The following is a 24,676-nucleotide window of genomic DNA, read 5'->3' as shown; positions in this document are numbered from 1 at the left end:
CTTTCTCTTTTAGTGATTAGTGTTGGTCAACTTGTTGAGATAAGAATGGTGATCTATATTTTCCTCCCCTTTGGCCACACTGCCTGGGGTCATAGGAACAGATCCAGAGCTGAATGAAGCTATTAGTGAACTGTCAGCTATATGGGCTTGCCAAAGAGAACTGTAAATAGCAAGAGAATAAGCTTTTGAAAAAAAACTCGGTCCACATTTTCTTAGCAAAGCCCAGGAAGGGAGACTAACAGAATCTCATTAGGCTTGTAGAGGTGCTTATTTCTGCACTGTGGGATTCTGCTATTTCAATATCTAGTTAAAATTTGGCAGAGCTGTTGGTAGAGTGAAGGTGGGGCCAACTGTCTGGACCGACCATCTTATTAAACGCTCATATAATTATTCTTGTTTCAGCAAAGTGGAATTCTCTTGCCATCTGTTAAGCAGGCTCAATTAACTTGGGAGATTTGGGAGGGGAGGAGATGATGGGTTGGGAGGGTGGGTCAGTGGAGGGGGTGCGGGGACAGGGAAGGACTAAGGTGCCCTTAAGAGGTGGGGGGGACAGGCTACCCTACCCCCCACCCTACCCTCCCACCCAGGATATTTGTCTTTTTTTTTTTTACCCCCTCTTGGAGTAGACGTAGGAGGAACTATATTCAATTTCAATTATTATGTGACTCTTTAATTTTTAACTTCATTTGCATTGAATGTCCTCTTTTGGGGAGGAGGGGAAAAGGCAGTAGGTAGGAAATAAAAGAATGGACTATGCAAAGGGGAGATTTGATTAAATTGTGTTATATATATTTAGAGGATCCAGGTAGGATGAAACTCGGAGAAAGATATCTTTTTTCTTTGCTGGAAAATTCAGGTTTGTACAGTACCATTGGATGGGAAGCCAAAGAACTAAGCAACGTTCTGTACTTAAAGTGTGAGGGAGCAATTAATATGTAGCCTCGGGGAAGGCTCGGGAGACCTTATCTGTGAATTGCTAGGTGATACCTCTGCTGATACAGCCCCAGTTTCATGTGAATTGTGGATTGGGGTTTAGATTTTTCTTTGAGTATTTTCAACAGCCCAGTTAATAGATTCTTGCTCTCCCTTTTCTAAAATGTATAGTCTTTAGAATATATGAAAACATTTGAGTAGAATGTATTTTAAAGAGACTGCCTAGACTATGTGTTTGAAGTAAATGTATTTTTGAAATATGGCACAGATACAGAAAAGTGCATAATCTCAAGTGTACAGCTTGATGAATTCTCACAACAGTGAACACATCCAGTAACCAGCACCCAGATCAAGAAATAGAACATTCCAGCATCCCAGAAGCCCCCTTTATGCCCTGTTCTATTCATTCTCCCACAAAGGATAACCACTATCCTGGCTTCTAACAGGCTAGATTAGTTTTGCCTGGTTTTGAACTTGTTATAAATGGAAGTATACATTTTGTGTTCTGGAGTCTGGCTTCTTTCACTCAGTGTTATGTTTGTGAGATAGATCTTGTTCATGCATGTGGTAATTGTTTGTTCATTCTCACCACCGAATATTCCATTATGCGAATACACCACAATTTAATTTTCTATTGCTGGTAGGCATTTGGGTATGTTCCAGGTTGGGGGCTATTATGTATGAGTAGCGCTGCTGTGAACATTCTCATACTGCGCTGGTCTTTCTATGAACACACAATCACATTTCTGCTAGGTATATACCAAGGATCGAAATTGCTGGGTCATAAGATACGCATATAATTAACTTTAGAAGATACTACCAGTTTCAAAGTAGGTGCATTAAGGAGGGAAAGGTCAGTTTTGTCTTTAAATCAGAGTACTCAGTTCCCATGAGCATAAGAAGACCTGTTGTTTTCTGTTAATTATGGAAACAAATTTAATGAAGAAAAGTTAGTGAAATATTTCTATTTAAAATAACTTTTACAAACTCCATCTGTTTTAATGATCTTTTTACTATGTAATAAAGCGTATCTTTACTTTTAGTATTTGAGGAAAACTTTTAAGAACAAGGAAGAGTAATGGGCAAAGTTGGGCAATATCTTTGGCTTCACTTCCAAGGATTTTGCAAACTCAGGAGAGTTACTCTTTGACTCCCTTTGGGTTGTGTTCAAATTAAGAGTTCACATTTCTGGAATTCCTTTGGCCCTCCATGGAGCTGGGATAAGGGAAAGTGACCACCTGGAATGAATTCAGAATGCCCACACTCTGCCTACCCAAACCCTACCCCTGTTATTGTGAGTAAACCATCCAGAGGACTGCAGGAATAGACCTGTCGTGATCACTCACCATTTTCATGTCTTAGGAACATTTTTCCTTTCTACTTCCATTTTCCAAGTCGTCTAATAACCAAGAAAATTTTTACCTTGAGGTCGCAAAAATGACAGCTAGGTATTAATATATCATTTTGAATTCCTGGCTCTCACATTAAAAACAAAACCCCTCAAAACCCTGTATTCTATTTCTTTTACAATTTCACATAGCAATAGAAAGTAATGAAAAATAAAACCCGTGTCTGGGACTCCTGTGTGTGTGTGTGTGGTTTTTTTTTGTTGTTGTTGTTGTTGTTGTTTTTAAAGACAGGGTCTGTCTTTGTGCCCCAGACTGGAGTGCAGTAGCTCAGATCACAGCTCACTGCAACCTTGTAATGCTGGATTCAAGTAATCCTCCCACCTCACCCCCGTGCACTCCACCCTCCTCCTCCAAGTAGCTGGGACTACAGGCACATAACATCATGCCCAGCTAATTTTTAAAATTTTTTGTAGAGATGGGGTCTCACTATATTGCCTAGTCTGGTCTTGAACTCCTGGCTTCAAGGGATCCTCTTGCCTCAGCCTCCCAAAGCGCTGGGATTACAGGCATGAGCCGCCACATCCAGCCTGTCTGGGACTCTTTAATTACTCCGACATTATATCTTAAAATAAATGGTTAGAAAAAACCCAAACCTTCATTTTTTTTCTACACATAGGAATTAGGATTCTTAGACTATCTTGAACAAAAAGGTGCTATGAATAAATGTGTTTAATATCTTTGCTAAAAGCTAGTCCTGTTTTTAATTCAAGACCTAGATTCAGGCCTCAGCACTTCAGTTTTTTACCTGTGATATATATTCTACCTTTTGAGCTGTAATTTTTTTAATCTGTAAAATGTGGTTTCAGATCCCCACCCTGCCTACCACATATGGTTGTTGTGAGGATTGAATGTAATAATTCATGTGAAATTGTAAACTATAAAGGTACTAAGCCTTTGAGAGCTGGGCTTAGCAGGCCCTGCATTTTAAGAAAGACGATCACTGTCCACTGACCTAGAGCATAGTGGAAATTCACTCTGTACCTTGAGATCTTGTGCACACACATGAGCCTGAACTTTTAACCTTGCGCCAGATGTGGCTGATCAGTTAAGTCAGGAGTTACTTGTCTGGTTCTACTGACCTCTCACTAAAGTTCTTAAAACTCCTCCCCACCCCCTACCCCTGCCACCTGGGGAAGGAGGGGGGCAAAAAATTGTTTGCTTTGGCCATAGCCCCAAACTATGACCGAACAGATCATCTTTCACTTCTGGGGGAGTTAGAGGGTTGTATAAAAAAGGTAGCTTACAGAATCACCACTGCTCATGTCTATTAATAAAACTTCTTTCTTTTAAAATTTTCTTTTGCCCATCTACCTTTATTAGGTATAGAGACTATACAAATACTTATAAGCCATACAAATATCTACATAAAAATATTCTTACTATAAGGGTAATAAACGAGTAAAACAGGGAACAAAACACAGCCTCTTGAACCCTTCCCAGCATATATTCTTTATGTATTCACCTTTCTTTTAACAGACATGAGAAGGAAGTGTCCAATTTGGCCCTTTGTGGGTGTTGGCTGGAGCAGGGTGGATCTGGAATAGTGCGTGCTTCTTTCATCCGTCACCTCTTGGGGGCGCACCTTCCAAGACAGAACAGATATTGTATCAATTGGAATATCTCTGCCAGAAATGAAATAAGAACTTGACTTCATTCATCAAGATCTGAAGCCATTACATGAATTATGTTAATTTTTAATATAAATGTACTCTTGGTACTGAACAGTTTTTAAAAATCAAATTGTATAAAAATAGAGAATATATTCTGTGAGCGTGAGGTATGTGGTAATGACATTGACCCAGCCTCTAAAAGCATTATAACATAGTGAACTAAGTGGTTTCTCAGAGAATTGGGAACTCAGAGTTGTAGGAATGGAAGTCTATAGGTTCATCATCCTTTTTCCAAAGTGAGATGTATTTCAGGATTCAGAACCCCATAATCAAATGCACTATTTGAGATCTGCTTCAAAATGAATGAATGGTCATACTAAGTGGTTTAATAAGGACTATAAATACATAATACATATCAGTTCAAGTTAGGATTTACCAGCAAACAAGTTTAGGTCATGTCGTATTTTGCTAACAAATGTGTGATGCATAGCTTTTGATTTCAGAACCTTTTGAATGTTGTAGTTACATACAGGGATTGTTGATCTGCATTATGTTCAGGTGTTAGCTCCTGACAGGAGTGTTTTTTTGTATGTGTAAAGCAACCAGATAGCGAATTCTTATGAGACAATAGAGTTAGAGCATCAGATCTGGAGCCACACTGCCTGGGTTCAAATTCCAGCCTTGCCAAGTGATTTGAGGTGAGCTAACCTCCCAGGGTCTTAGCTTTCCATCTTTAGAGCTACAGTAATTTTTAAATGAAGATTAAATAAGATATGCCCATGAGGTACAATATTTGCATTGCACTAGGAATAGGCACTCAATAAATATGCTTCAGTTACCTCATCTATTTAGAGATAATAGTGCCTGTCACAGAGGTGTTTTATAAGACTTTAATAAGCAAACAGATATAATGTGCTTAGAATAGTGTCTGCCCCACAGTAACAATTCAATAAATATTAGCCAACATCATTATCATTATGGACATTACTAGAAATCTGTAATGAAAACTTTCCTATCAGGAGAATCATTTTTAGGAAAGAAAGTAACAAAGAACATCTGTTGAATGAATGAGTGGCACTTTGGAGAATGATAGAGGGCACCATGATGATTTGTGATTATAATACTCCTGACTATAATTCCATCCCATTCCATCCCAGTCCTTCCCAAGTTATTTTGCCTCCCTCCCCTCTGCACTCTCCCCCCATAATCCCCTCCACCCCCAGCAGCTTAATCTTCCTTCACTTGCACTCTGTTTGGATGTACAGTGCTTGAAGAACTTGGCACTTGTCTTCCCCACCACAACCATGCAGGTGTGTTAGGCTGTCTGGGAAGCTGTCCCAGATGCTGACAAACCCTTGGCAGAAGGGTAGAAAGGAAAAAGGAAATTTTGGCTGACATCTCCAGGTCTGACTCCTTACTCCTCTGGAGAGTTCCAGTGGTATCTTTAAAGCTTTAAAGATAAATGATGAGGCTGTGGCTGCTTTTTTGTGCCTCTGACAGATACATAACTTCGATTCTCATTTTTTCGTCTGTTGTATGTTAATCTCTTGTGATTGCTCAGTAATGATACAGTTAGGTGAAGCCATAAGTCTGTTTTTAAATAGAGCAATGTATGGAGGAGTAGGTATGAGCTAGGCAGGGACCCGTGGAAGAATGTGTGTGCTTGTGTGCTGTAGTTTGGCCTAATGTCTTGGCACAGCTGTCGTATTTCCTGGCATGTAAGAACTGGGTCTTCTCTTAAGGCCACAACATATTTGGCAAGCCCTATTATGTTACTCTCCCGAGGGGGTGATCGAGTAACGAAGGTGATAGCTAATATTGTAGGTACTGGCTGGACCAGGGACATGAAAGAAAATGGAAAGAATCCTTTTTAAAGAGCTTTATTGCATTAAATTTTAGTGTCTGTAAACAATTACAGCATTCAGGGAGTACAGGATTTAAATGAGAAACACAACTTTGTCAGATTATACCAATTGGATAAAATGGCATGGGCTCCGGAAATCTATAATTAAATGTATTTTTGAAAATGAAAAATGTAGTGTAACATCTGGTTTACTTCACTACGGAAGTGCCTGCATATTGCTTATGTAAGTGTGATTTACTTTGGCTGTTATTCTCGCTGTAAAATTACTGTATTTTAATTAAATTTTTTCTACTTGATTCTATTTGTGTTGTAAACAACAGATTATTCACAGACATGCTCGTATAGAAAATGATGGTCTTACTTAGAAAACTTAATGTTTGTTCATTTTCTTTTCATTACAGCGGATATTCAACTCCTTTGTTTACACTGAGAAAATCTCAAATGGAGAAAGTGAAGTGCAGCAGGTAAGAGGCTGTTGAATACTTGACATTCTCTGTCTTTGTCTTGCTTTTAGATGTGGCTTCATGACTCTTTGCAAGCAGTCTCCACTTGAGGCTTCCTGTTCATCTCTGTATGTAATTTCATATACATCTTACGCAAGTGGTGACAACTTCACACTTCAAGTTCTTAGAAGCAGTTGGCATAATGGTTATGTGGATGGTTTTTTGCTATTCATGTTATGCTTTAGAAATATTTAATTCCTTTTTGTTTTAAAAATCCCTAAACTACTCAAATCTAAAAATACCAGAAATTGTTTCATCTGATATAGAAAATAAGTGCCCAGGCTTTAGAATCAGACAAACCCCATACCAAATTCTGGTTTTCCTTCTTACTCTGTGGTCCCAGTAAGCAATTTGGCCTTTTTGAGTTGCAGTTTCTCAGTCTTAAATAACGGGAACATAATATCTGCCTTATGGGGTTGTGAGAATTAAATGAAATGATGTCAAATTAACTGAGAATAAAATGAAATCGTCTATGTGGAAAGTTCTGGCATAGAAGTAGTTCATTGGATGTTGGATTCTTCTGCTCTTTCCTTTTTCTTTCCTCTTATATTCTTCCTTTCCTCCTTTTATTTATTTATTTTATTTTATTTTATTTATTTATTTTTTTGAGACAGAGTCTCACTCTGCTGCTCAGGCTGGAGTGCTGTGACATCAGCCTAGCTCACAGCAACCTCAAACTCCTGGAATCAAGCAATCCTTCTGCCTCAGCCTCCCTAGTAGCTGGGACTACAGGCATGTGCCACCATGTCTGGCTAATTTTTTCTATATATTCTTAGTTGTCCAGATAATTTCTTTCTATTTTTAGTAGAGACGGGATCTCGCTCTTGCTCAGGCTGGTCTCGAACTCCTGAGCTCAAACGATCTGCCTGTCTCAGCCTCCCAGAGTGCTAGGATTACAGGCGTGAGCCACCACGCCCGGCCTTTCCTTTCCTTCTTTCATGCTCTTTGGAGTCAAGAAGTTTTGAGGCCAGATTCTATTTACTTTATTTATAGCTGGCTTCAGATGGACTGCCTGCTAAATGAAAACGTAGTGTTGGTGAACTTGGTCATAAATAATTGATCTGTGCTTTAAGAGAAGGGGTGGTAAAGAAGTGTTGGTTTTAATTTCAGCTAATCCACCAACTTCATTACAGTCTGTGACCATCTACTAGTAACTGGAAGCGAGGTTTGAAACTTAAGTAAAAAACAGAACCAAGGTAAAACCCAGACTATAGCAGAGCGCTTCCATAGAATCAAAAGATAACTATAGGTGAAATGCATAATAATTTAAACTCTGAGGTCTTGACATTGTACTCATGGAGAACAGCTTGACTTAATCTAAACTTCAAAAGTATTATACAAGAAGAAAAAGATTTGTTACAGTGAAGTTATTTATAGGGTAGTTATTTATTTATAATAAATTACTGCGGTTTAATCTTGAAGTTCAGCATTTCCTCTTTATGGACATTGACTTTTTTTTGTTGGTTTCTGCAGTTTAAATTTAGAGGATGTAAATAGTTGTATATATACACTTTTTCTTAGCTTTAGATATTTTTAAACGCTAATGGCCCAAAATTGTAGTGAATATGATGTGGTTTGCTGTACCAAGTCTTATCCTCATAATGCCTGTCTTATTTTTATCCCAGCAAACTAGAAAGTTCTTTAGGGTCATGAAATTTAAAAGAAGTTTTATGGGAGAAGATTTCTAGACAAAGCATGGCTAAGGAAACTTTTGGGGAGAGCAAAGGCCATTTGATAACATTTTAACGAAACTGATCCAGGGATATCAGTTTTGCTGCTTTTCTTGAAGCAACAGGTACAAGTTCTTACTTTGGCTGTTATGGAACATGAAAGTTGTTTTGTTTTCTTGCACTGATGTCATTATTTATCTAGCTATGAACAAGTTTGGAAGCCTTTAATAATAATTTGTTAAAGTTACAGCAGCTGATGAGCACTTACTGGTGCTAGGCAATTTCACATATATGTTATTGATTTTTGCTAAATAACCTCGAAGGAAAAATATTATCCTATTACAGATGAGGAAACTGAGGATCCAAGAGATAAAATAAGTTACCTGTAATTTATGACTATTAAGTAGGAGAGCTAGTTTTTGAAATGTTTGGTACAAAGTTATATTATCTCTTTTTAATTTATTGTAAATTGATTTAAATTTATTTTAGAATTTTAAACATTTATTTATTTGTTAAAAATGTATATATTCATCCTAAACAGGAGTCTCTACTAAACTCTGCCTTGATCTGCATAGTTCAAGTACAAGAGGGTTACCACGTAGTCTGTTCTGTGTGTCTTCTCACTGATTGTCAAAACGTTCTTTCTTAAACCAGAACATACTTACTTTTAACTTCTCTCCAATCTCTTCAGTCTACCCTCTGGAAGAACCCTGAACAAATAGACCTTATGTCTCTTTTCTATCTTGTATGTGGAGATAATTGTGTCACTGTCTTAATTATTTAGCCTAAATTTTAATAGACTCAGGTCCTAAATAATTTCTTGTTCTATGACATGATTTCCAGATCTTTTCAGTACTGTGGTCACTAAAACAACAACACTAATAAGAGCTCGTATTTGCATATTTACCAAAAAATTTGCTATCGCTTCATCGTGATGGTAACCTTGTGGGTTGAATTCAATAGTGGGTATCCCCCCCATTCTATAGTGAGAACACAGAGACCCCTGATATCTTCTTAACTTGATTAATAACTGCCCAGAAACTCTGGACCCTGTGATTCTGGACAGTTCCCAGGGTGAAATCTTTAGGGACATATGTACCTCTAATGTTTCTGTAAAATGTCTGCAATCACAATCACTCACACTGCTTATCTCGTTCGAATTTCAGAACAACTCCATGAGGTAGGTGGCAGTATTATTACTGGCAATATTCAGAAAGGCCAGGGATCCCAGACAGTTTGCAAAACACCCCAGCTAGTAGGTAATTTGTTTATACTCAAATTAATTTTTAGTTTGCCTATTTTTTTATATAAATTTTAAGCATATGTTTATACCCACGTATCCTGCTAGTTTCATTCAGTGTCACATGGCTTAAAAGCACCCATGTTGATATCTGTAGGTAAGGTTCATTTATTTTCAATTCTGTATTATTCCATTATATGCAATTTATATGTCCATTTTATAGTTGATGATGTTTGGGTTGCTTCTAGTGTTTTGATTTTTGTTCATATCTCCGTAAACCCCTACGTAGTTCAAATGGAATAATTTTTTTAATTGCAGGAACTTTATTGCTGCTGGCCCCCTGCCAATTAAATGCTGGTAGAACTGTGTGTTGTGTGTGTATCTCCACACACATTTCCAAATGCCCTAAATGGTGGTGGGGGAGGGGAGCTTTGTTCGGCTCAGGTGGAGAATCCATCTGTAGAGTAGAAGTCCTGGGTATCAGAGTGTTCAATATGACTGGTCAATGTCAAATGGGCTCCACAGTGGTTGTCATGGGTCACACTCCCAAGAAAGTATATTAGAAATTTGCTGATCCCTCCTCAATAGTTGATGCTATCTGATTTTTAATCGTTTGCCAATTTGGGATATCTGAAATTGAATCTAATGAGTTCATTTGTTTTATTCCGATTACTAATGAGCTTGAAAGGCTTTTTTTTCTTTTTTTGCATGTTTAGAGAAAATTTTTTTGTGTTTTTTTGTTGTATTAAATATTAATGCTCTTCATTCTTTTTTTTTTAAGTTTAGAAATTTAAAAATGCTGCATATGTTCTAGATCAGTGCTGTCCAGAGAGAACTTTCTGTGATGATGAAGATGTTCTATATCCGTGCTGTCTGATGAGCAGCTACTAGTCACATGTGACTACTGAGTACCTGAAATGTATCTAGAGCTACTACTGATAATTAAATTTTAAATTTTATTTAATTTTAATTAAAATAGCCACGTATGGCTGGTAGTTGCCATATTAGATTGCCTTACAGATTTATGTTTCATAAATATGTTCTCCCAGTTTTTCATTTGTCTTTTCACTTCATATTATCTTTTAAAGAATTTTAAAGTTTTAATTTTAATTGAGTCAGTTTTTAAAATCAATCTTTTCCTTTTTGGTTTTTGGCATTTGTGTTCTGTGAAAAAAATTCTTATCCACCCCTAAAGACATAAATGTTTTCTCCTTTATTATCTTGTAAAATATTTGACTCTCTCATTCAAGACTTTTATCCGCCTGGAGTTGATTTGGGTGTTGGATATGAAGTAGATATCCAATTTCATTTTTCCTCCGTATGTGTTTCCAAATGTCCTATCACTATGTATTGAAAATCTGTCCTTTTGTCATTTGTTTTCAATCATTAGTTGAGTTTTCCTGTATGCGTGAATTTCATTTGGTTCCACTGGTCTATTTAATCCATCACTGTGCGAGTATCACGTTATCTTAGTGATGAGTTTTACAAGTTTTGGTATTTAGTGGGGTGACACTGCCCTCTCCATTTATGTTTCTTGATTTTCGATCTTGGCCAAGCCCTGAGGTTATTTCCTCTCCCTAGTGCTCTGTGCTGTCCTCCAAGTGGAAGCTCAAAGTCACCAGATTGTGCCACATTCTCAGAAGGAAAGCAGGGTTTGGGCTGGCTTACTTCCCAGATCTCCTGCATTCACATCATTTGAGGGCTCAGGGCTCCTAACAGTGACTTCTTTTTTTTTTTTTTTTGGAACAAATTCCCCCTGGGTTGTTTTGGCTAGAGTGAGTGCTGTGGGCGTCAGCCTGGCTACAGCAACCTCAAACTCCTGGGCTCAAGCGATCCCTCTGTCTCAGCCTCCCGAGTAGCTGGGACTGCAGGCATGCGCCACCATTCCCGGCTAATTTTTTCTATATATTTTTAGTTGTCCGATTAATTTCTTTCTATTTTTAGTAGAGACGAGGTCTCGCTCTTGCTCAGGCTGGTCTCGAACTCCTGAGCTCAAACGATCCGCCCGCCTCGGCCTCCCAGAGAGCTGGGATTACAGGCGTGAGCCACCACGCCCGGCCGGGAACCACTTCTTTATGGTTGATTTTTGCATATTTTGTACTGTCTAGAATTCTGACATGAGTTTTCTATCCATCATTTCTCCTTTAGATTAATGAGAACTAGAGTCCTGTGGGTTCTTGCCCTCCCCCTTTACTAATCAAATCCTATTGAGCATTGGATCTGACTTGTGCACACTATATAACTTGGCAGAAAATCTAACATGTTGTTAATATCTTCTGGTTAAGGGAGCAAAGTAATTAACACTAATAAAAAACATTTTGTGATTCTTGACTCTTACCACAACACTCTCTGTGGTATATATTTTTCCTTGCTTTTACTTATTATTTCTTTTAAATTAACCTTCAGAGTGTGGGTCTAAATTGCCTAACAATGTGTTTTAAGTCTTTAATTAGTTCACTCTATGTAATTTTGCTGCCAAAGAAACTATAGCAACAGCCTCGGAAAAAATTAAAATCCTATGCACACGTTCTTGTGTGGAACACCTCCCATGGACTCCATTTTTGAATACTTTAAGAAATTAAGTTTACACACATTAGAGCATTATATAAAGTTGAACCTGAATCAAGAAAAATAAATTTTTGAGCAAGTGCTTCAGAAAATAGTAAAATATGGTCTGTAAAACACAAAGAGGTGAAGGAAAAACAAAAGGAGAAAGTTTCTTGGGGTGCTTGATTGCATCACTGTAGGGATCAGAGCTACCTTCGACTTATTTCAAGAGTTTGTTCTAACTCTTTCTCAAATGCTCTAGTAATGATTTGTGTTAACAATTTACTCAATGAAATGGCAAGTACGTGTTTCAGAAACTGTTGAATTGCTGGCAGCGGTGGTTTTAGAGGACGTCACAATTCTTTTGAAATGGGCCAATGTGGTGAAAGAACTGCTTGTACCAGAGATGTACCTGATGTTTGGTCAAGGGCGTTCCTCTAGCCTTTCTTTCCCTCCCTTCTGTGGTGTCGGCTTTTATCTCTCCTGGGTCACATTCATCAGCATGTAAACATGCTGTTCACCTATCACAGACAAACAACAAACCCTCTTCTTGACCCCACTTCCTTTCCAACTACTGCCCATTTCTTTTTCTCCCTTTGAGGCACAGCCCATCAAAAGAGGCATCTGTGCTCATTAGATCCAGTTCTGCCATTTTCTCTTAAGCCTACTCCAGTAAAGCTTCTAGCCCTACCAAGATCACCAGTGACCGCCACGTTGCTAATTCCAGGGTCCTCATTTACTTAAATAATGTTAGTACTGAATCATTGATCCTTTGCATCTGCCTTGATATACCTTGACACTTGGGTCTTCAGGACACTGCACTTGCCTCCTTGCCTTTCTTGGCACGTTCCTGCCTCAGGGCCTTTGCATAGGTGCAAATAGCATATATCCCTGTGGGTACCCTCACCTCCTTCAGGTCTTCTCCAATGTCACCTTGTCAATCAGGTGATCACCGTATTTAAAGCTGCAGCCTACCCTGCTCCCTACTCCTGGTTTTCTTTTTCCTTGTTCTACATTTTCTTTTTTCTGTATCACTTATCACTTTTTAGTTTTAGAGTATTGGCTTTATAAAACTAGTTTGGACATAGTCCTTCCTCCTTTACTTTCTGGAGGAAAATAAGACTGATGTTATTTCTTCCTTAGATGTTTGATGGAATTCACTAGGGTGCCATAGTTTTGAGCATCCAATTTCTTTTTTTCTTTTTCTTTTTCTTTTTTTTTTTTTTTCTGAGACAGAGTCTTGCTCTCTTGTTGCCTGGGCTGGAGTGCAATGGCGTCATCATAGCTCACAGCAACCTCAAACTCCTGGGCTCAAGCAACCCTCCTGCCTCAGCCTCCAAGTAGCTAGGACTACAGGTGCAGCACCACCACAACCAGCTAATTTTTTTTTTTTCTATTTTTACTAGAGATGGGGTCTTGCTGTTGCTCAGGCTGGTATGGAACTCCTGACCTCAAGCAATCCTCCTGCCTCAGCCTCCCAGAGTGCTGGGATTACAGGCATGAGCCACTGCGCCCAGCCTCATCCAATTTCTTTAATACATATAGGTAGGGTTTTTTTTGGTTTTGTTTTGTTTTTCTCTTTCATCTTGTGTCACTTTTGATAAGTTGATTTTTTTAAAAAGAAATTTGTCCTTTTTATTTAAATTGTCAAATTTGTTAGTATAAAGGTGTTTATAACATTCTTATTATCTTTTTAATATCTGTAGGCCAGAAGAATAGAGCAAAATCATTAAGACCAAATGTGGCTATTTCTTTGAAAAGATCAATAAAATAGGTAAACCTGTGGCTAGACAGACAATCAGAGAGAGAATGAATGGACAAACACAGTAATGATAACTCATTTTTCAAAAAATGAATTTGGCTTCCTTAATTTTCTCTTGTTTTCTATTTCACAAATTCATGTTCTTTATTATTTCCTTCCTTGCACTTTAGGTTAACTTTGCTCTTTTTTTCTCGATTCTTAACTTGTAACATTAGGTCATTGATTTTTACACCTTTCTTTTTTTTCAAATAGAAGCATTTAAAGCTATAAATTTTTCTCTAAGCACTGCTTTAGTTAAATACCACAAAGTTTCATGAGATATATTTTCATTATCATTCCGTTTTAAATATTTTCTGATTTTCCCTGTGATTTCTTCTTTGACTCATGGATTACTTTGAAGTGTGTTGTTCGATTTCTAAAACATTTGTGGTCTTTTAGATATCTTGTTATTAATTCCTAACCAAATTCCATTGTGGTCAGAAAACATACATTGCATGATTTCATTCCTTTTTAATTTATTGAGACTTGGGTTTTATGGCTCAACATATGATCTATCTTGTGTAATATACCAAATGAACTTGAAAAGGGTGTGTATTCTGTAGTTGTTGAATGTTCTTTATGTATCCATTAGGTTAAGGTGGTTGTTAGTGTTGTTCAAATCATTTATGTTTGGGCTGATTTTTATTTTGTCTAATTCTATCTTTGCTGAGAGGAATGTTAAAATCTTCAGCAATAATGGTGAAATTGTATAATTTTTTCCTTTAATTCTATCCACTTTTGCCTGATATGTTTTAGGGCTCCATTATTAGTGACGTACACATTTGAGATTACCATGTCTTTCTGATGAGTTGTGAATTATGACATCATGAAATGTTATTCTTTGTCTCTTGTAATAATGCTCTTTCCGTGAAGTCTATTTTACTAGATATTGATATAGCAACTCCAGCCCTCATATACTTACTGTTGACACGATCTGCCTTTTCATAATCATTTACTGTCAATTCTCTGGTAAAAATGTCTTTTATAGACAGTATATAATTGAGACTTGCTTTTTTTTTAATCTCTTCTGAAATTTTCTGCCTTTTAATTGGGAGTATTTGGGGAATATTTGGTCAATTAATATTTACTTTGATTGTTGATAGTGTTGGATTTGGGCCAGACATTTTATTATTTGTTTTCCATTTTTTTCTCCCTTTTTTTTCTTAGTTACTCCCTCTCCACCCTCTTTTGAATTTTTAAATATTTTTTAATTTTATGTTAATCTGTTTTAGCTTTTTAGCTACATTTCTTTGCATATTTTAAGTATATGCTCTAGAAATCACAATATATTATTACATCCTTAACTTATTACAGTCCACTTAGAATTAATATTCTATCTCTTTACATAAAATCTAGAACCCTTGCAATCGTATAGGTCCATTTCCTCAACATTATCTTTTATGTTAGAGTTACCATATCTATTATATCTGCATGTATTACAGACTACACAAGACAATGCAATAGCTCTTACTTCAAAATGCTATATTTAAAGCAATTAAAAGAAAAATTATTGTATATTCTCACATGCTTACCATTTTCAGAACTCTTCATTTCTTTCTAAAGATACCAACTAATATCAAGTCTAAAGAAGTTCCTTTAATATTTCTTGTAATTCAGACATCCTCGTGACAAATTCTGTTTTTTATTATTTTGTATACTAAGAAAATGTCTCTATTTCGTCTTTTCTCTTAAAGGATGTTTTTTCTTGAGATCGAATTCTGGATTGACAGTTTTTTCTCTTTAAAAATGTTCCACTGTCTGCTGGCCTCCCCTTCCCCTCCACTCCCCTTTCTCTTTCCCCCTTGGTCACCAGGCTGGAGTACAGTGGCACAGTCACAGCTCACTGCAGCCTGGAACTCCCGGTCTTAAGGGAGCCTCCTGTCCCAGCCTTTCACGAAGCTGGAACTAAGGCACACGCCACCACACCCAGCTAAATTTTTTACTTTTTTGGTAGAGACAAGATCTAGCCATATTGCCCAGGCCACTGTTGAACACTGGCCTCAAGGGATCCTCCCACTTTAGCCTCTCAAGTAGTTGGGATTACAGGCACAAGCCACCACGCCCAACTAGACTCCATGGTTTCTGATGTCAAGTCAGTAAAAGTTGTTATTCTGTATGCAATGAATGGTTTTTTGGTTTTTTGTTTTTTTTATTCTGGTTGCTCCTAAGATTTTTCTCTATTTCTTGGTTTTTAGCAATTTGACTATGACTATGCCTGCCTAGATATAGCAGCCTTTATATTTATCCTACTTGGTGTTTGTTGAGCTTTCTGAAACTATAAATTTATGTCTTCCATCAAATTTCAAGACTTTGAGACCATTATTTCTTCAAATATATATATTTTTTAATCTCATTCTTTGCTCTCCTTCTGGGATTCCAATTACATGTACGCTAGATCTTTTGATATTCTACTGCAAGTCCCTGACACAATGCCTCTTCCTTCTCTTTTAATTTTTTCCTCCCTGACCTTTAAATTAGATACAGTTTACTCCTCTTATCTCTATTCTGCTGTTAACTTCTCCAGATATACTTTTAAATTTTCAGATATTATATTTTCCAGCTGCAGAATTTCCATTTGTTTCTTTTTAATAGAGAAATCTCAGCAGAGAAATAAAATCTATCTTTTCATTCCTTGCAAACATATTTGTCTTTGCAGTCTTAATCATGGTTATAATATAATGGCTGCTTTATAATTCTATCTACTGATTATGACATCTAAAAATGGTTTGAAATTGACGTCTGTTAACTGTTTTTTCTCTTGCAAATTGGTCACACTTTGCTTTTTCTAAGTATGTCAAAAAATTGGGGTTGTATCCTGGTATTATGAAAAACTCCAAGTTCTGTTATATTCCTGTGAGGAATGTTTGTTTGTTTGTTTATTTGTTTATTTTGTTTTAGCAGGCAGTTAACTTGATTGGACTCAAAATGCTAATCTGTCTCTTGGGGAGCAGCTCAAATTTCAGCTCAGTTTATCCTCAGATGGAGTTTGCCCTGCACATGTATAGTTCAGGGATCTAAAATTTTTTTCTGGTCCCCAAAATGTTTCAAAACACTCTAGCATTTAAAATACGCCCTGGTAGAAGATTTTTCTGAATTATTTTTCCAAATTGTTATTTGATAATGAGAATTTTACCTAAAAGGTTTAAAATTTGATGTTTCATTTCACCAAATATCATCCACTAGAACACAGTAAAGGAGAAGTAAATTGGTTTTATAAGAAAAGGAGACTCAGCAGGTGTTAATACTCCAAATTATCCTTTTACTCAACTATAAACTCAAGGCTCCGGTCATGAAGAATTTGGACAAGGTTAACGCGATGAACTAGGATCCACCTGAAGGCAAGATCCAGATGTAGACCTTGCACAAAAGTATATCCCTTTGTTTGTAGAAGAAGAAAGATGCTCTGTACCAGAATACTTGTCACCTACAAACAAAAAATAGCTCTTTCTTTAAAGAGACCATGGATTGAGGGTCAACCTTAAAGAGATGGAATTAGTCCTAACTAATGTGATGTTTTTGAATTTTAGAGCTGAAAGAGACCTCAGAGACCATGGGGACAGGGCAAAAGGGTTAGGAAACTTAACCTCTATTCTTTTTTTGGACAGCCCTTTTGCGGATAGCTTCGGATAGAGAATTAAAGACCCTCGTCTTTCGAGATGGAAAACTTGAGGTTCAAGCAGGATTTTGTCATTTACTATCTGTTTGATTTTTGACAGAATTTAACTCTTCAGTGTCTACATTAATTTCATTTGTAAAATGTAGCCTATCTTCCAAGGTTGTTTAAAGGATTATGTGGTTGCCTACTCTGTAATCAGCATTCAGTATTTTGTATTCTGCTTCCAGAATACAAAAGGGTGATAGAGTGTCAATATAAGGATATTAAAAGAGTTTAGGAAATGTCACCCCAAAATATGACACTGATTATCTTGAACTGAGGACACTTAGGGAGCAGCAGGTACAGACAGAGGCTTTCTCTGAACTCTTTATCTGTCTAAAGATGGATCCTTCAAGAGGAACTCGATTGTCATGAATCCCCTCCCCAAAAATTTTATCAACCAGGAAATACTAACTCAGATCACAGGAGAGGAGACTGAAGGTTGACCCCACACCCAGACAAACGATCATCTCTTCTTGTGAGGGCTGTTCAGAAACAACTTTTATTACCAGAGAAAGTTTTTATCTGTATAACAAGACAACTTTTATTCACCATACGTTCCCTTCCCTCACCCTCCCATAACTTGCGTTGCCACCACCCCAGAAGCTGTGAGCCCCGATTTCCTTTCTGTAGCTCAGGATGCTATATAAGCTTCAGTCATCTGACCCTTCTTCAAATCTCCTATTTTGTGGGACTCCCGTGCATTTTTACTTAATTATTTATGTGAGTTTTTTCTTCTGTCTTACGTCAATTTAATTTGTAGCCTAGCCAAGAAACCTAGAAGGGTAGAGGGATGCCATTTTTCTCTCCCCTACAGTACACTAGGGAGAGGATTGCTGCTTATTATTCCATTATTTAATCTTCTTGGGAATGGCTTAGAAGGAAAAACCTGCACACTTTAAAAAGGGAATTTCCAAGAGGGAATGATCACAGAAAGGCCCTGGAAGGGGCTAGTGGAAGCTTTAAATGGAAGCCAAACTGAGAAGTATGAGACTGGAAATTATATTAGCTTCATATTTGTATTACTTCTGTATTTCTAGTCCTGGAAACTCTCTACTGTAGGAAAGTTTGGTTCTTGAACTGGATGCTGGGCCACAGGAATAAAAGGGACTATGGTTGGACAAGAAGAGGAGGTGAAGAGTTGAGCACTAGGGATATTTGTCTTTGAATTCTGGCTCCCAGTCCCTGGACTAGGTAGGTTTAGTAAATATTTGTTGAATAATGACTGGAGATACTCGGGCTCCTCAGTATTCCTATTTTCAGAATCAGATTTGTTTTGGGGTTGCCCTGCCAAGTTTAATCTAGTGTGGTGGTAGCCTGAGGGCTCTCATTTTGTTTACAGTTACCTACTGAAGTATGTTCAAGGCTCAGACTTGTCCAGACTGGAGGAATCTGGGAGGTGGGGTGGATGGATTCCATTCTTTCTTTGCTCCCAACCTTTCCACCATCTGTCCCCAAGGGATTTGTTTGGGCTGGGTCCTGGTTTAGTTCACCCTCTTACCCAGATCCACACTTGGCTCTGTGTTTATTACAAGCATTCACAAAATGTTTGTTGAATGAGTGAGTGAAAAGCACTAAATCTCTGTAGGAAGGCAAAAGAAAGGCCGAGAGGTACTGAAGCTGCCCAGATGGGAAGTTTGTAACGAATCCTCCAAGGACCAGAGTAGACAGATGGCTATTCTGTTCATCCAGAGCCCTGGCAAGTTCTCTTGGTTAGTGTTTAAGTTTCCTTGATCAAAAATCAATATATGTCTGTTTTAGCTCTTAACGTTCTTGGTTTGACTCTCCAGAAAAGAAGTTAATTTTTATCTTAGAAACCCTCTTTGTGGGCTCCCTATCAAATCATGGGTTGCTTTGTGAATAATATAAAACGGTGGTTTGTCATTTTGAAAAGATAGTCTAAGAGATGTGATGGTTGTAATATGCATGTGCTTCTTTATTGTCCTTGTGCTTCCACATATATTTTATCTTCTTAATGATGTTGTAAGAAGAGCAGGTATTATTATCCCATTTTCCATGTGAGTAAACCATATCTCAGAGCGAGAATGATAATAAATGGTTCCAAGGCCTCATGGAAATGAAAGTGACAGAAACAAGATTTTTAGTCTTAGTTTTGTGATTCCTTTGTTTAAATTGTACTAGCTACGTTAATAATAATAACCAGCATCATTTATTGAGCATATATTATTAACGAGGTACTATAATTAAATCTTTTCTCATGTATCCACTTGGCTTGTTCACATATGTCCTCTCATTCTTGGCTCAAATGATACCTCTCAGGCCTTCCTTGACCGTCCATTTATTAATTTTATTAATTATACCTTTCTTTACTTCTTACTCCCTTCTCTGTTTTATCTCCTGACAATTCATCACCTAGGACTTAATACGTATTTATTTTTTTCGTTGAGTATCTTTCCCTACTAGAATGTAAGCTCCAAGAGAGAGTGGATTTTGTCTGTTTTATTTCTCGATGTGCCCCCCAGCACTGTCAAAACTATCTCCATGCAGCGTATGATAGGTGCTTGGTAAATATTTGCTGCACAAATTAATAAACCTCAAAAACAACTCTACAAGGCTTACTGACAGGGAAAATTATGTACAAAGGAACTTCTTATCCAACCAAGGTCACCCCAGTAAAAGGTTAGAGAACCTGATTTTGAATTCAGTTATATTTAGATTGAATGCTCCAGTGTATGTTTTTGAAATTTTGTTCCCTAAGGTATAGGGGAGGTACAGCCAACACTGTTATGGAACTGGCCCCACTCACTCCTCTAGCAATTCACCTTACTTGTTTTTGTTTGGTATACTGGGGTTTAGCGTAAGGTTTTATTATTTTTTTTAGTGATCTATCACTTAACAAAAAAGGAAAGGTTTACAAGCAATTATACTACACCAAAAAAGTCATGCAAAGTTGAATTCAAATTTGGGTGTTTGAGGGTTTTGTTTTGTTTTGTTTTGTTTTGTTTTTCAGAGACGGGGTCTCGCTCTTGCTCAGGCTGGTCTCATACTCCTGAGCTCAAGCGATCCTCCCGCCTGAACCTCCCAGAGTGCTAGGATTACAGGCATAAGCCACCATGCCTGGCCACAATTTGGGTTTTTTTAAATGTAAAAATACTGTGATGGGGGACACTCTTTAAAGTTTAACAGAGGCAAGAAAATATTAAATAAGTATTTTTACTGGAGAGAGAAAATTTGTGATATGTGTTACCTCCTCTAAAAACAAAAATTAACTTCCTTCTTCTAGAAGTTAAACTCCTGAATATAGGAACCATATCAGAATAATTCATACTGTTGTGCCTTATAAGATATTGGGGAATGAATGGATACACAATAATATATTATGATCTCTTTGAGGGAGAGATTCTGAGCATGCCTCTGGTAAGTGGTAGGCAGGTGATGAATTCAGCAAACATTTGTTGAGGACTTATTATATACTTGGCATTGCAGGAAAAGAAACAAAGAGCTTATCCCAAGGACATTGTTAAATCACAGGAGACATTTGTTCACACATATGATATATCTTGCTAATCTCTTGAAGATGATGCCCCAAAGGACAGAAGTGTCCTTTTTGGGAAATCTTCCTTGATTATGAGAGGCAGAATGGTGGTCTCAATGGACTGTGGGTCTCATCTAGCATGGTAGTCCCTTCAGTTATGTTCAAATTATGTATGTGTCTCTAGAATCCTAATAAATGGTGAATGGGTGCAAGAATTAGTTCATGCATAAGTTGTGTTGCATCTTGGGAAAGATTATTTCTTTTACATGATAGTTTGTATTCATTTAACAAATATTTCACATAAGTTACCTCATTAAATTTTTACCACAACTCTGTGATATAAATACAGTTCTTCTCCTTGTTTTAGAGTTGAGGAAATTAAAACTCAGAGATATTAAGTAATTTCTTAGAATCATACTTGAATTGGATGATAGGATTGGGATTTTAGCCAAAGAGTAGTGTAACTCTAAACCCATATTCTTACCCATGTGCTGTGTTGCTTTCTCTGCTGCAAATTCTTCTATAAGTTTTTGATTTTTTAAAGGAAGGTAGTTTATTTTCTCTTGAGTCTTACATCAACTGATGTAAGATAAATAATGTGTCTAAACGGTGTAAGTACTATGATGAAAACTTAGCTGCTAAATGAAGAAAAGATCGCATTTAAATGCTCAGTTGACAGGGTAAAACAGTGGTGGAGAGTGCCTTCTGTACTGTTAGTGGCAAGCTTTTAGTTCTAATAAATCACAAGGATACAACTGGAGAGTTAGGAGGAAGCCCATTATATTACTAATGTATCATCCTTCAGGAACATAAACAAGATATAAAAATAAATGAAGTCCTTGATGACTCCTTTGTCTTTCCTCCCAATTCATCATTATTCCATTATTAACATAACCTTAAGACAGTTGGTTATAATTTGTGTCCTTGTGGAATTTCTATTGGGCTATTGGGATTTTATTTTGTTTTGTTTTTAAATAAGGACCTCCTAAATAAGAACTTTTAACTAATTGAGTGAGTGAAAAACTGCAGCTGTTAGGCTAGTCTGTGGGATTACAACATAACATAGTAAGCTTCCTTTTGTTGCACAGGAGAAGTTGATAACAATTTGGCGCTCTTAGTATAGGTGGTAACGCTTTTGTTAATACAGCTTCCCTGGAGGATGGAGCAGCCCTTAGATATCTCTCAGAACTCCCAGATTTCTCTCCTTGTATGAAGCTCTGACAATAATCAGGATCCCTGGAGTACTGCTCTGTTAGCTGCTTAGGAGAAGAATGAGCTGGGCAAGGACTGAGGCAACCACCTGACAGCTATCCATGTCTCTAATAATTTGGAATATGAAGTACTTAGCCATCTTGTTTATATACATAGTTTATATTCTATATCCTTGTGTATGTTTGGAAGTTAAAATGTGTGTGTATGCATGCATGAAAGCTTAAATTCCTGTACTAAATATAGACCAGCCCTCTTCAGCAGTACGTATTGTACATTAGCCAATGTTTGTGTCTGGTGTTGAGATAAGCTGAGATAATCCTGCGTCTATACACTCACACGTGCACCCTGCACACATTTTATGTGATGTACTCTCCTTGGACACCAAAAACAGTATACATCTATTGTTTGCGTACATGGTTGTACTCTATGCACATATTTATACTTTTTATATGCATGGTATTTATTTTTACATTTGTAAAAATACAAATACAAATGTAAAGTACATTCGTAAAAATATGCAAATATACGAATGTAAAAAAATACAAATGTAAAAATACACACCTATACTAGCTATAGAAAATAAAATCTTTATATCTCCACCACCACCACCATACATACATTTAAGGCTTGAAAATTCTGGTTACAGGTTTTTTGTGGTGCTGTTGTTGTTTTGGCAAAACCCCCGCTAGTCCATTTCCTCATTCCCTTGACTCTCAGTCGTGTAAGGAAATAAATGAGGAGCTGGTACTGTTTCTCCAGGGGGAGTGGGTGTTGCTGGCTGGCCCAGCTGGAGAGGGGCAGGCCAGCAGGGCAGGGCAGGAAAAGGCATGTGAGCTCCCACTAGGATGTGCATCTCTCCTTGCTCCAGCTGGAACATCAGCTTTTCACATAGCTCTGCAATCCATATGTGTGCAAAATCCTTCTTCCAGTGAAGCAGACCCTTGGGGAAAAAATACGGCCTTTTTACTCAAACAAGCCAAACCTTCATTTAACTAGAAGGGAATAGATTGAGTCTAAGTCCTCATTCTAAGGGCTGGAAAGACTTTATCTTGAGAAATGAACATTCCACTAAAAATGGAAACAATTAAGGCCATTTTACCCACATTTCCAATATCTCAAGGTTGAATAGTATTTGGAAATGCTGGTGAGAAAGCAGCAGCCAAGAATTCTCCAATCATCTCCCTGTCCCCACCCCTAACTCGATCTTCCATCTAAAACTGCTGTTCCTACTAGAAAAATAAAATAACCTCACGTTATCTGTGCTGGCAGAATGCATACACAGAAACTCATCTCAGAATGTATTATAAATAAAACCTGGTGAGCAACTTAAGAACAGGGACCACCCCATCCTCAACATATTCCTTGGTACAATAGGAAATACTATGGTAATGATATGAAGGAATTAATTGCTGCTAGTATCAGGAAGCCTTGAATTGGCTAAGTGCTTTGAAAATCTGGACCCATGAAATAACATGTGGTGTGATAAACTTGGAAACTTACCAAGAACTACAGCTTTATTTTAATATTAGAAAACTCCAGCCAGGTAGGGATCATGTTGAAATAGTTGCTCATGGGCATCCACATCGGGTGTTCCTTAAGTAGCCGTTAGTCCTTTTTTTTTTTTTTTTTAAACATGGTATAAAATGCTGATTCTTCTGCAGAGTCATCAGGAAATGTCACCATCACATCCACTGACACCCATGCCAGGCCTACTGTAACACCAAACTTTAGAGGAAGGTGTCAGCAATGAATCCTGCAGCCAAACAGCCGATAGAGAGCAGACGTGCCCCAGTTCTTCTGTTTGCAATCCACCCTGTCATCAGATAGGGGATGAGAAGACCTTCCTAAATTCAACTGTGACTTGGAGAGGGATATTAGATGCAGCTTGGCAAGGGAACACACAGAACAGTTCAGAGAAGGATATAATAAAATTGTTGTGGTTCAGGCAATATCCTCATTCCTCTGGTTTGGAATCCACATGGGAAACATTTCTTTTTGTTGTTGTTTCTAGCAAGTCTTAATAGCAAGCAATGTATTTCCCACCAGCATCCAACATTTGCACTTCATCTAAGTTGTGCGTGGGGGCCAGGGGAGGGGTTTGTTGTTATTGGCTTGAAAAACATTTTTTCCTAATTATAAAAAAAAAAAAAAAAACCTTGTACCTCTGAATCAACAGTTATAGCTATATGCCTGCATTGTAAAGGCCCCTAAATCTCAGAGTTTGCTTTGCTCCTGCTCAAGTACCTTGAAACTAAAGCCTAGAAGGGCCTTTTCTCTATTGAGTGACATTGGCACATTACAAGCTGGCTTCACTGTTCAAAGGGAGGACCAGGAGAAAGAGTATCCCTACTTCCTAATGTTGCCACACTGTACTCAAGACTCAGCTAATATGGATATTCAAGAAATCAAACTTTCTTAGTTTTAAAGGGAGCTGCATTGTGCAAATTTGTTACTCCAAATATAGAAATACACTGTGCATTAGACTCTGGCTTGAACTTATCTTTTTGTAATGGGGGACTAGGAGAGATCTTGTAATTACTGTAATCGAGCTCTGCTGACACACTATGAAATCCTAAAGTGGCACAAAGCTATATTTCTTTGGAAAGGCAAGTCAACATTATTTAAAAATGAGAAATGGAAACATCTAGATTTATAAAAATTTTAGAGAACGTCATTGTGTCTCAAGATTGTCTTCCCAGGACTTGGATTTAATAAGTTCTTGGCCGGGGTGAGTGA

At 37.5% G+C, this 24,676-nt stretch overlaps 1 protein-coding gene across 1 annotated transcript in view; it reads left to right on the top strand.

Annotated features, from left to right (window-relative positions):
- CACHD1 (cache domain containing 1) overlaps positions 1 to 24,676 on the top strand; it is a 210,536-nt gene that overhangs the window by 80,415 nt on the left and 105,445 nt on the right. Inside the window, exon 2 of the mRNA XM_012639326.1 lies at positions 6,218 to 6,280. Coding sequence (XP_012494780.1) covers positions 6,218 to 6,280 — 63 coding nt within the window. The remainder of the gene's footprint in view (positions 1 to 6,217; positions 6,281 to 24,676) is intronic.

The sequence above is a fragment of the Propithecus coquereli genome, unplaced genomic scaffold (genome assembly GCF_000956105.1).
Source record: "Propithecus coquereli isolate 6110/MARCELLA unplaced genomic scaffold, Pcoq_1.0 Scaffold14, whole genome shotgun sequence".
Taxonomy (NCBI): Eukaryota; Metazoa; Chordata; class Mammalia; order Primates; family Indriidae; genus Propithecus; species Propithecus coquereli.
Note: the sequence above shows the minus strand (reverse complement) of the source record. Positions and strands in the feature narration are given on the sequence as shown.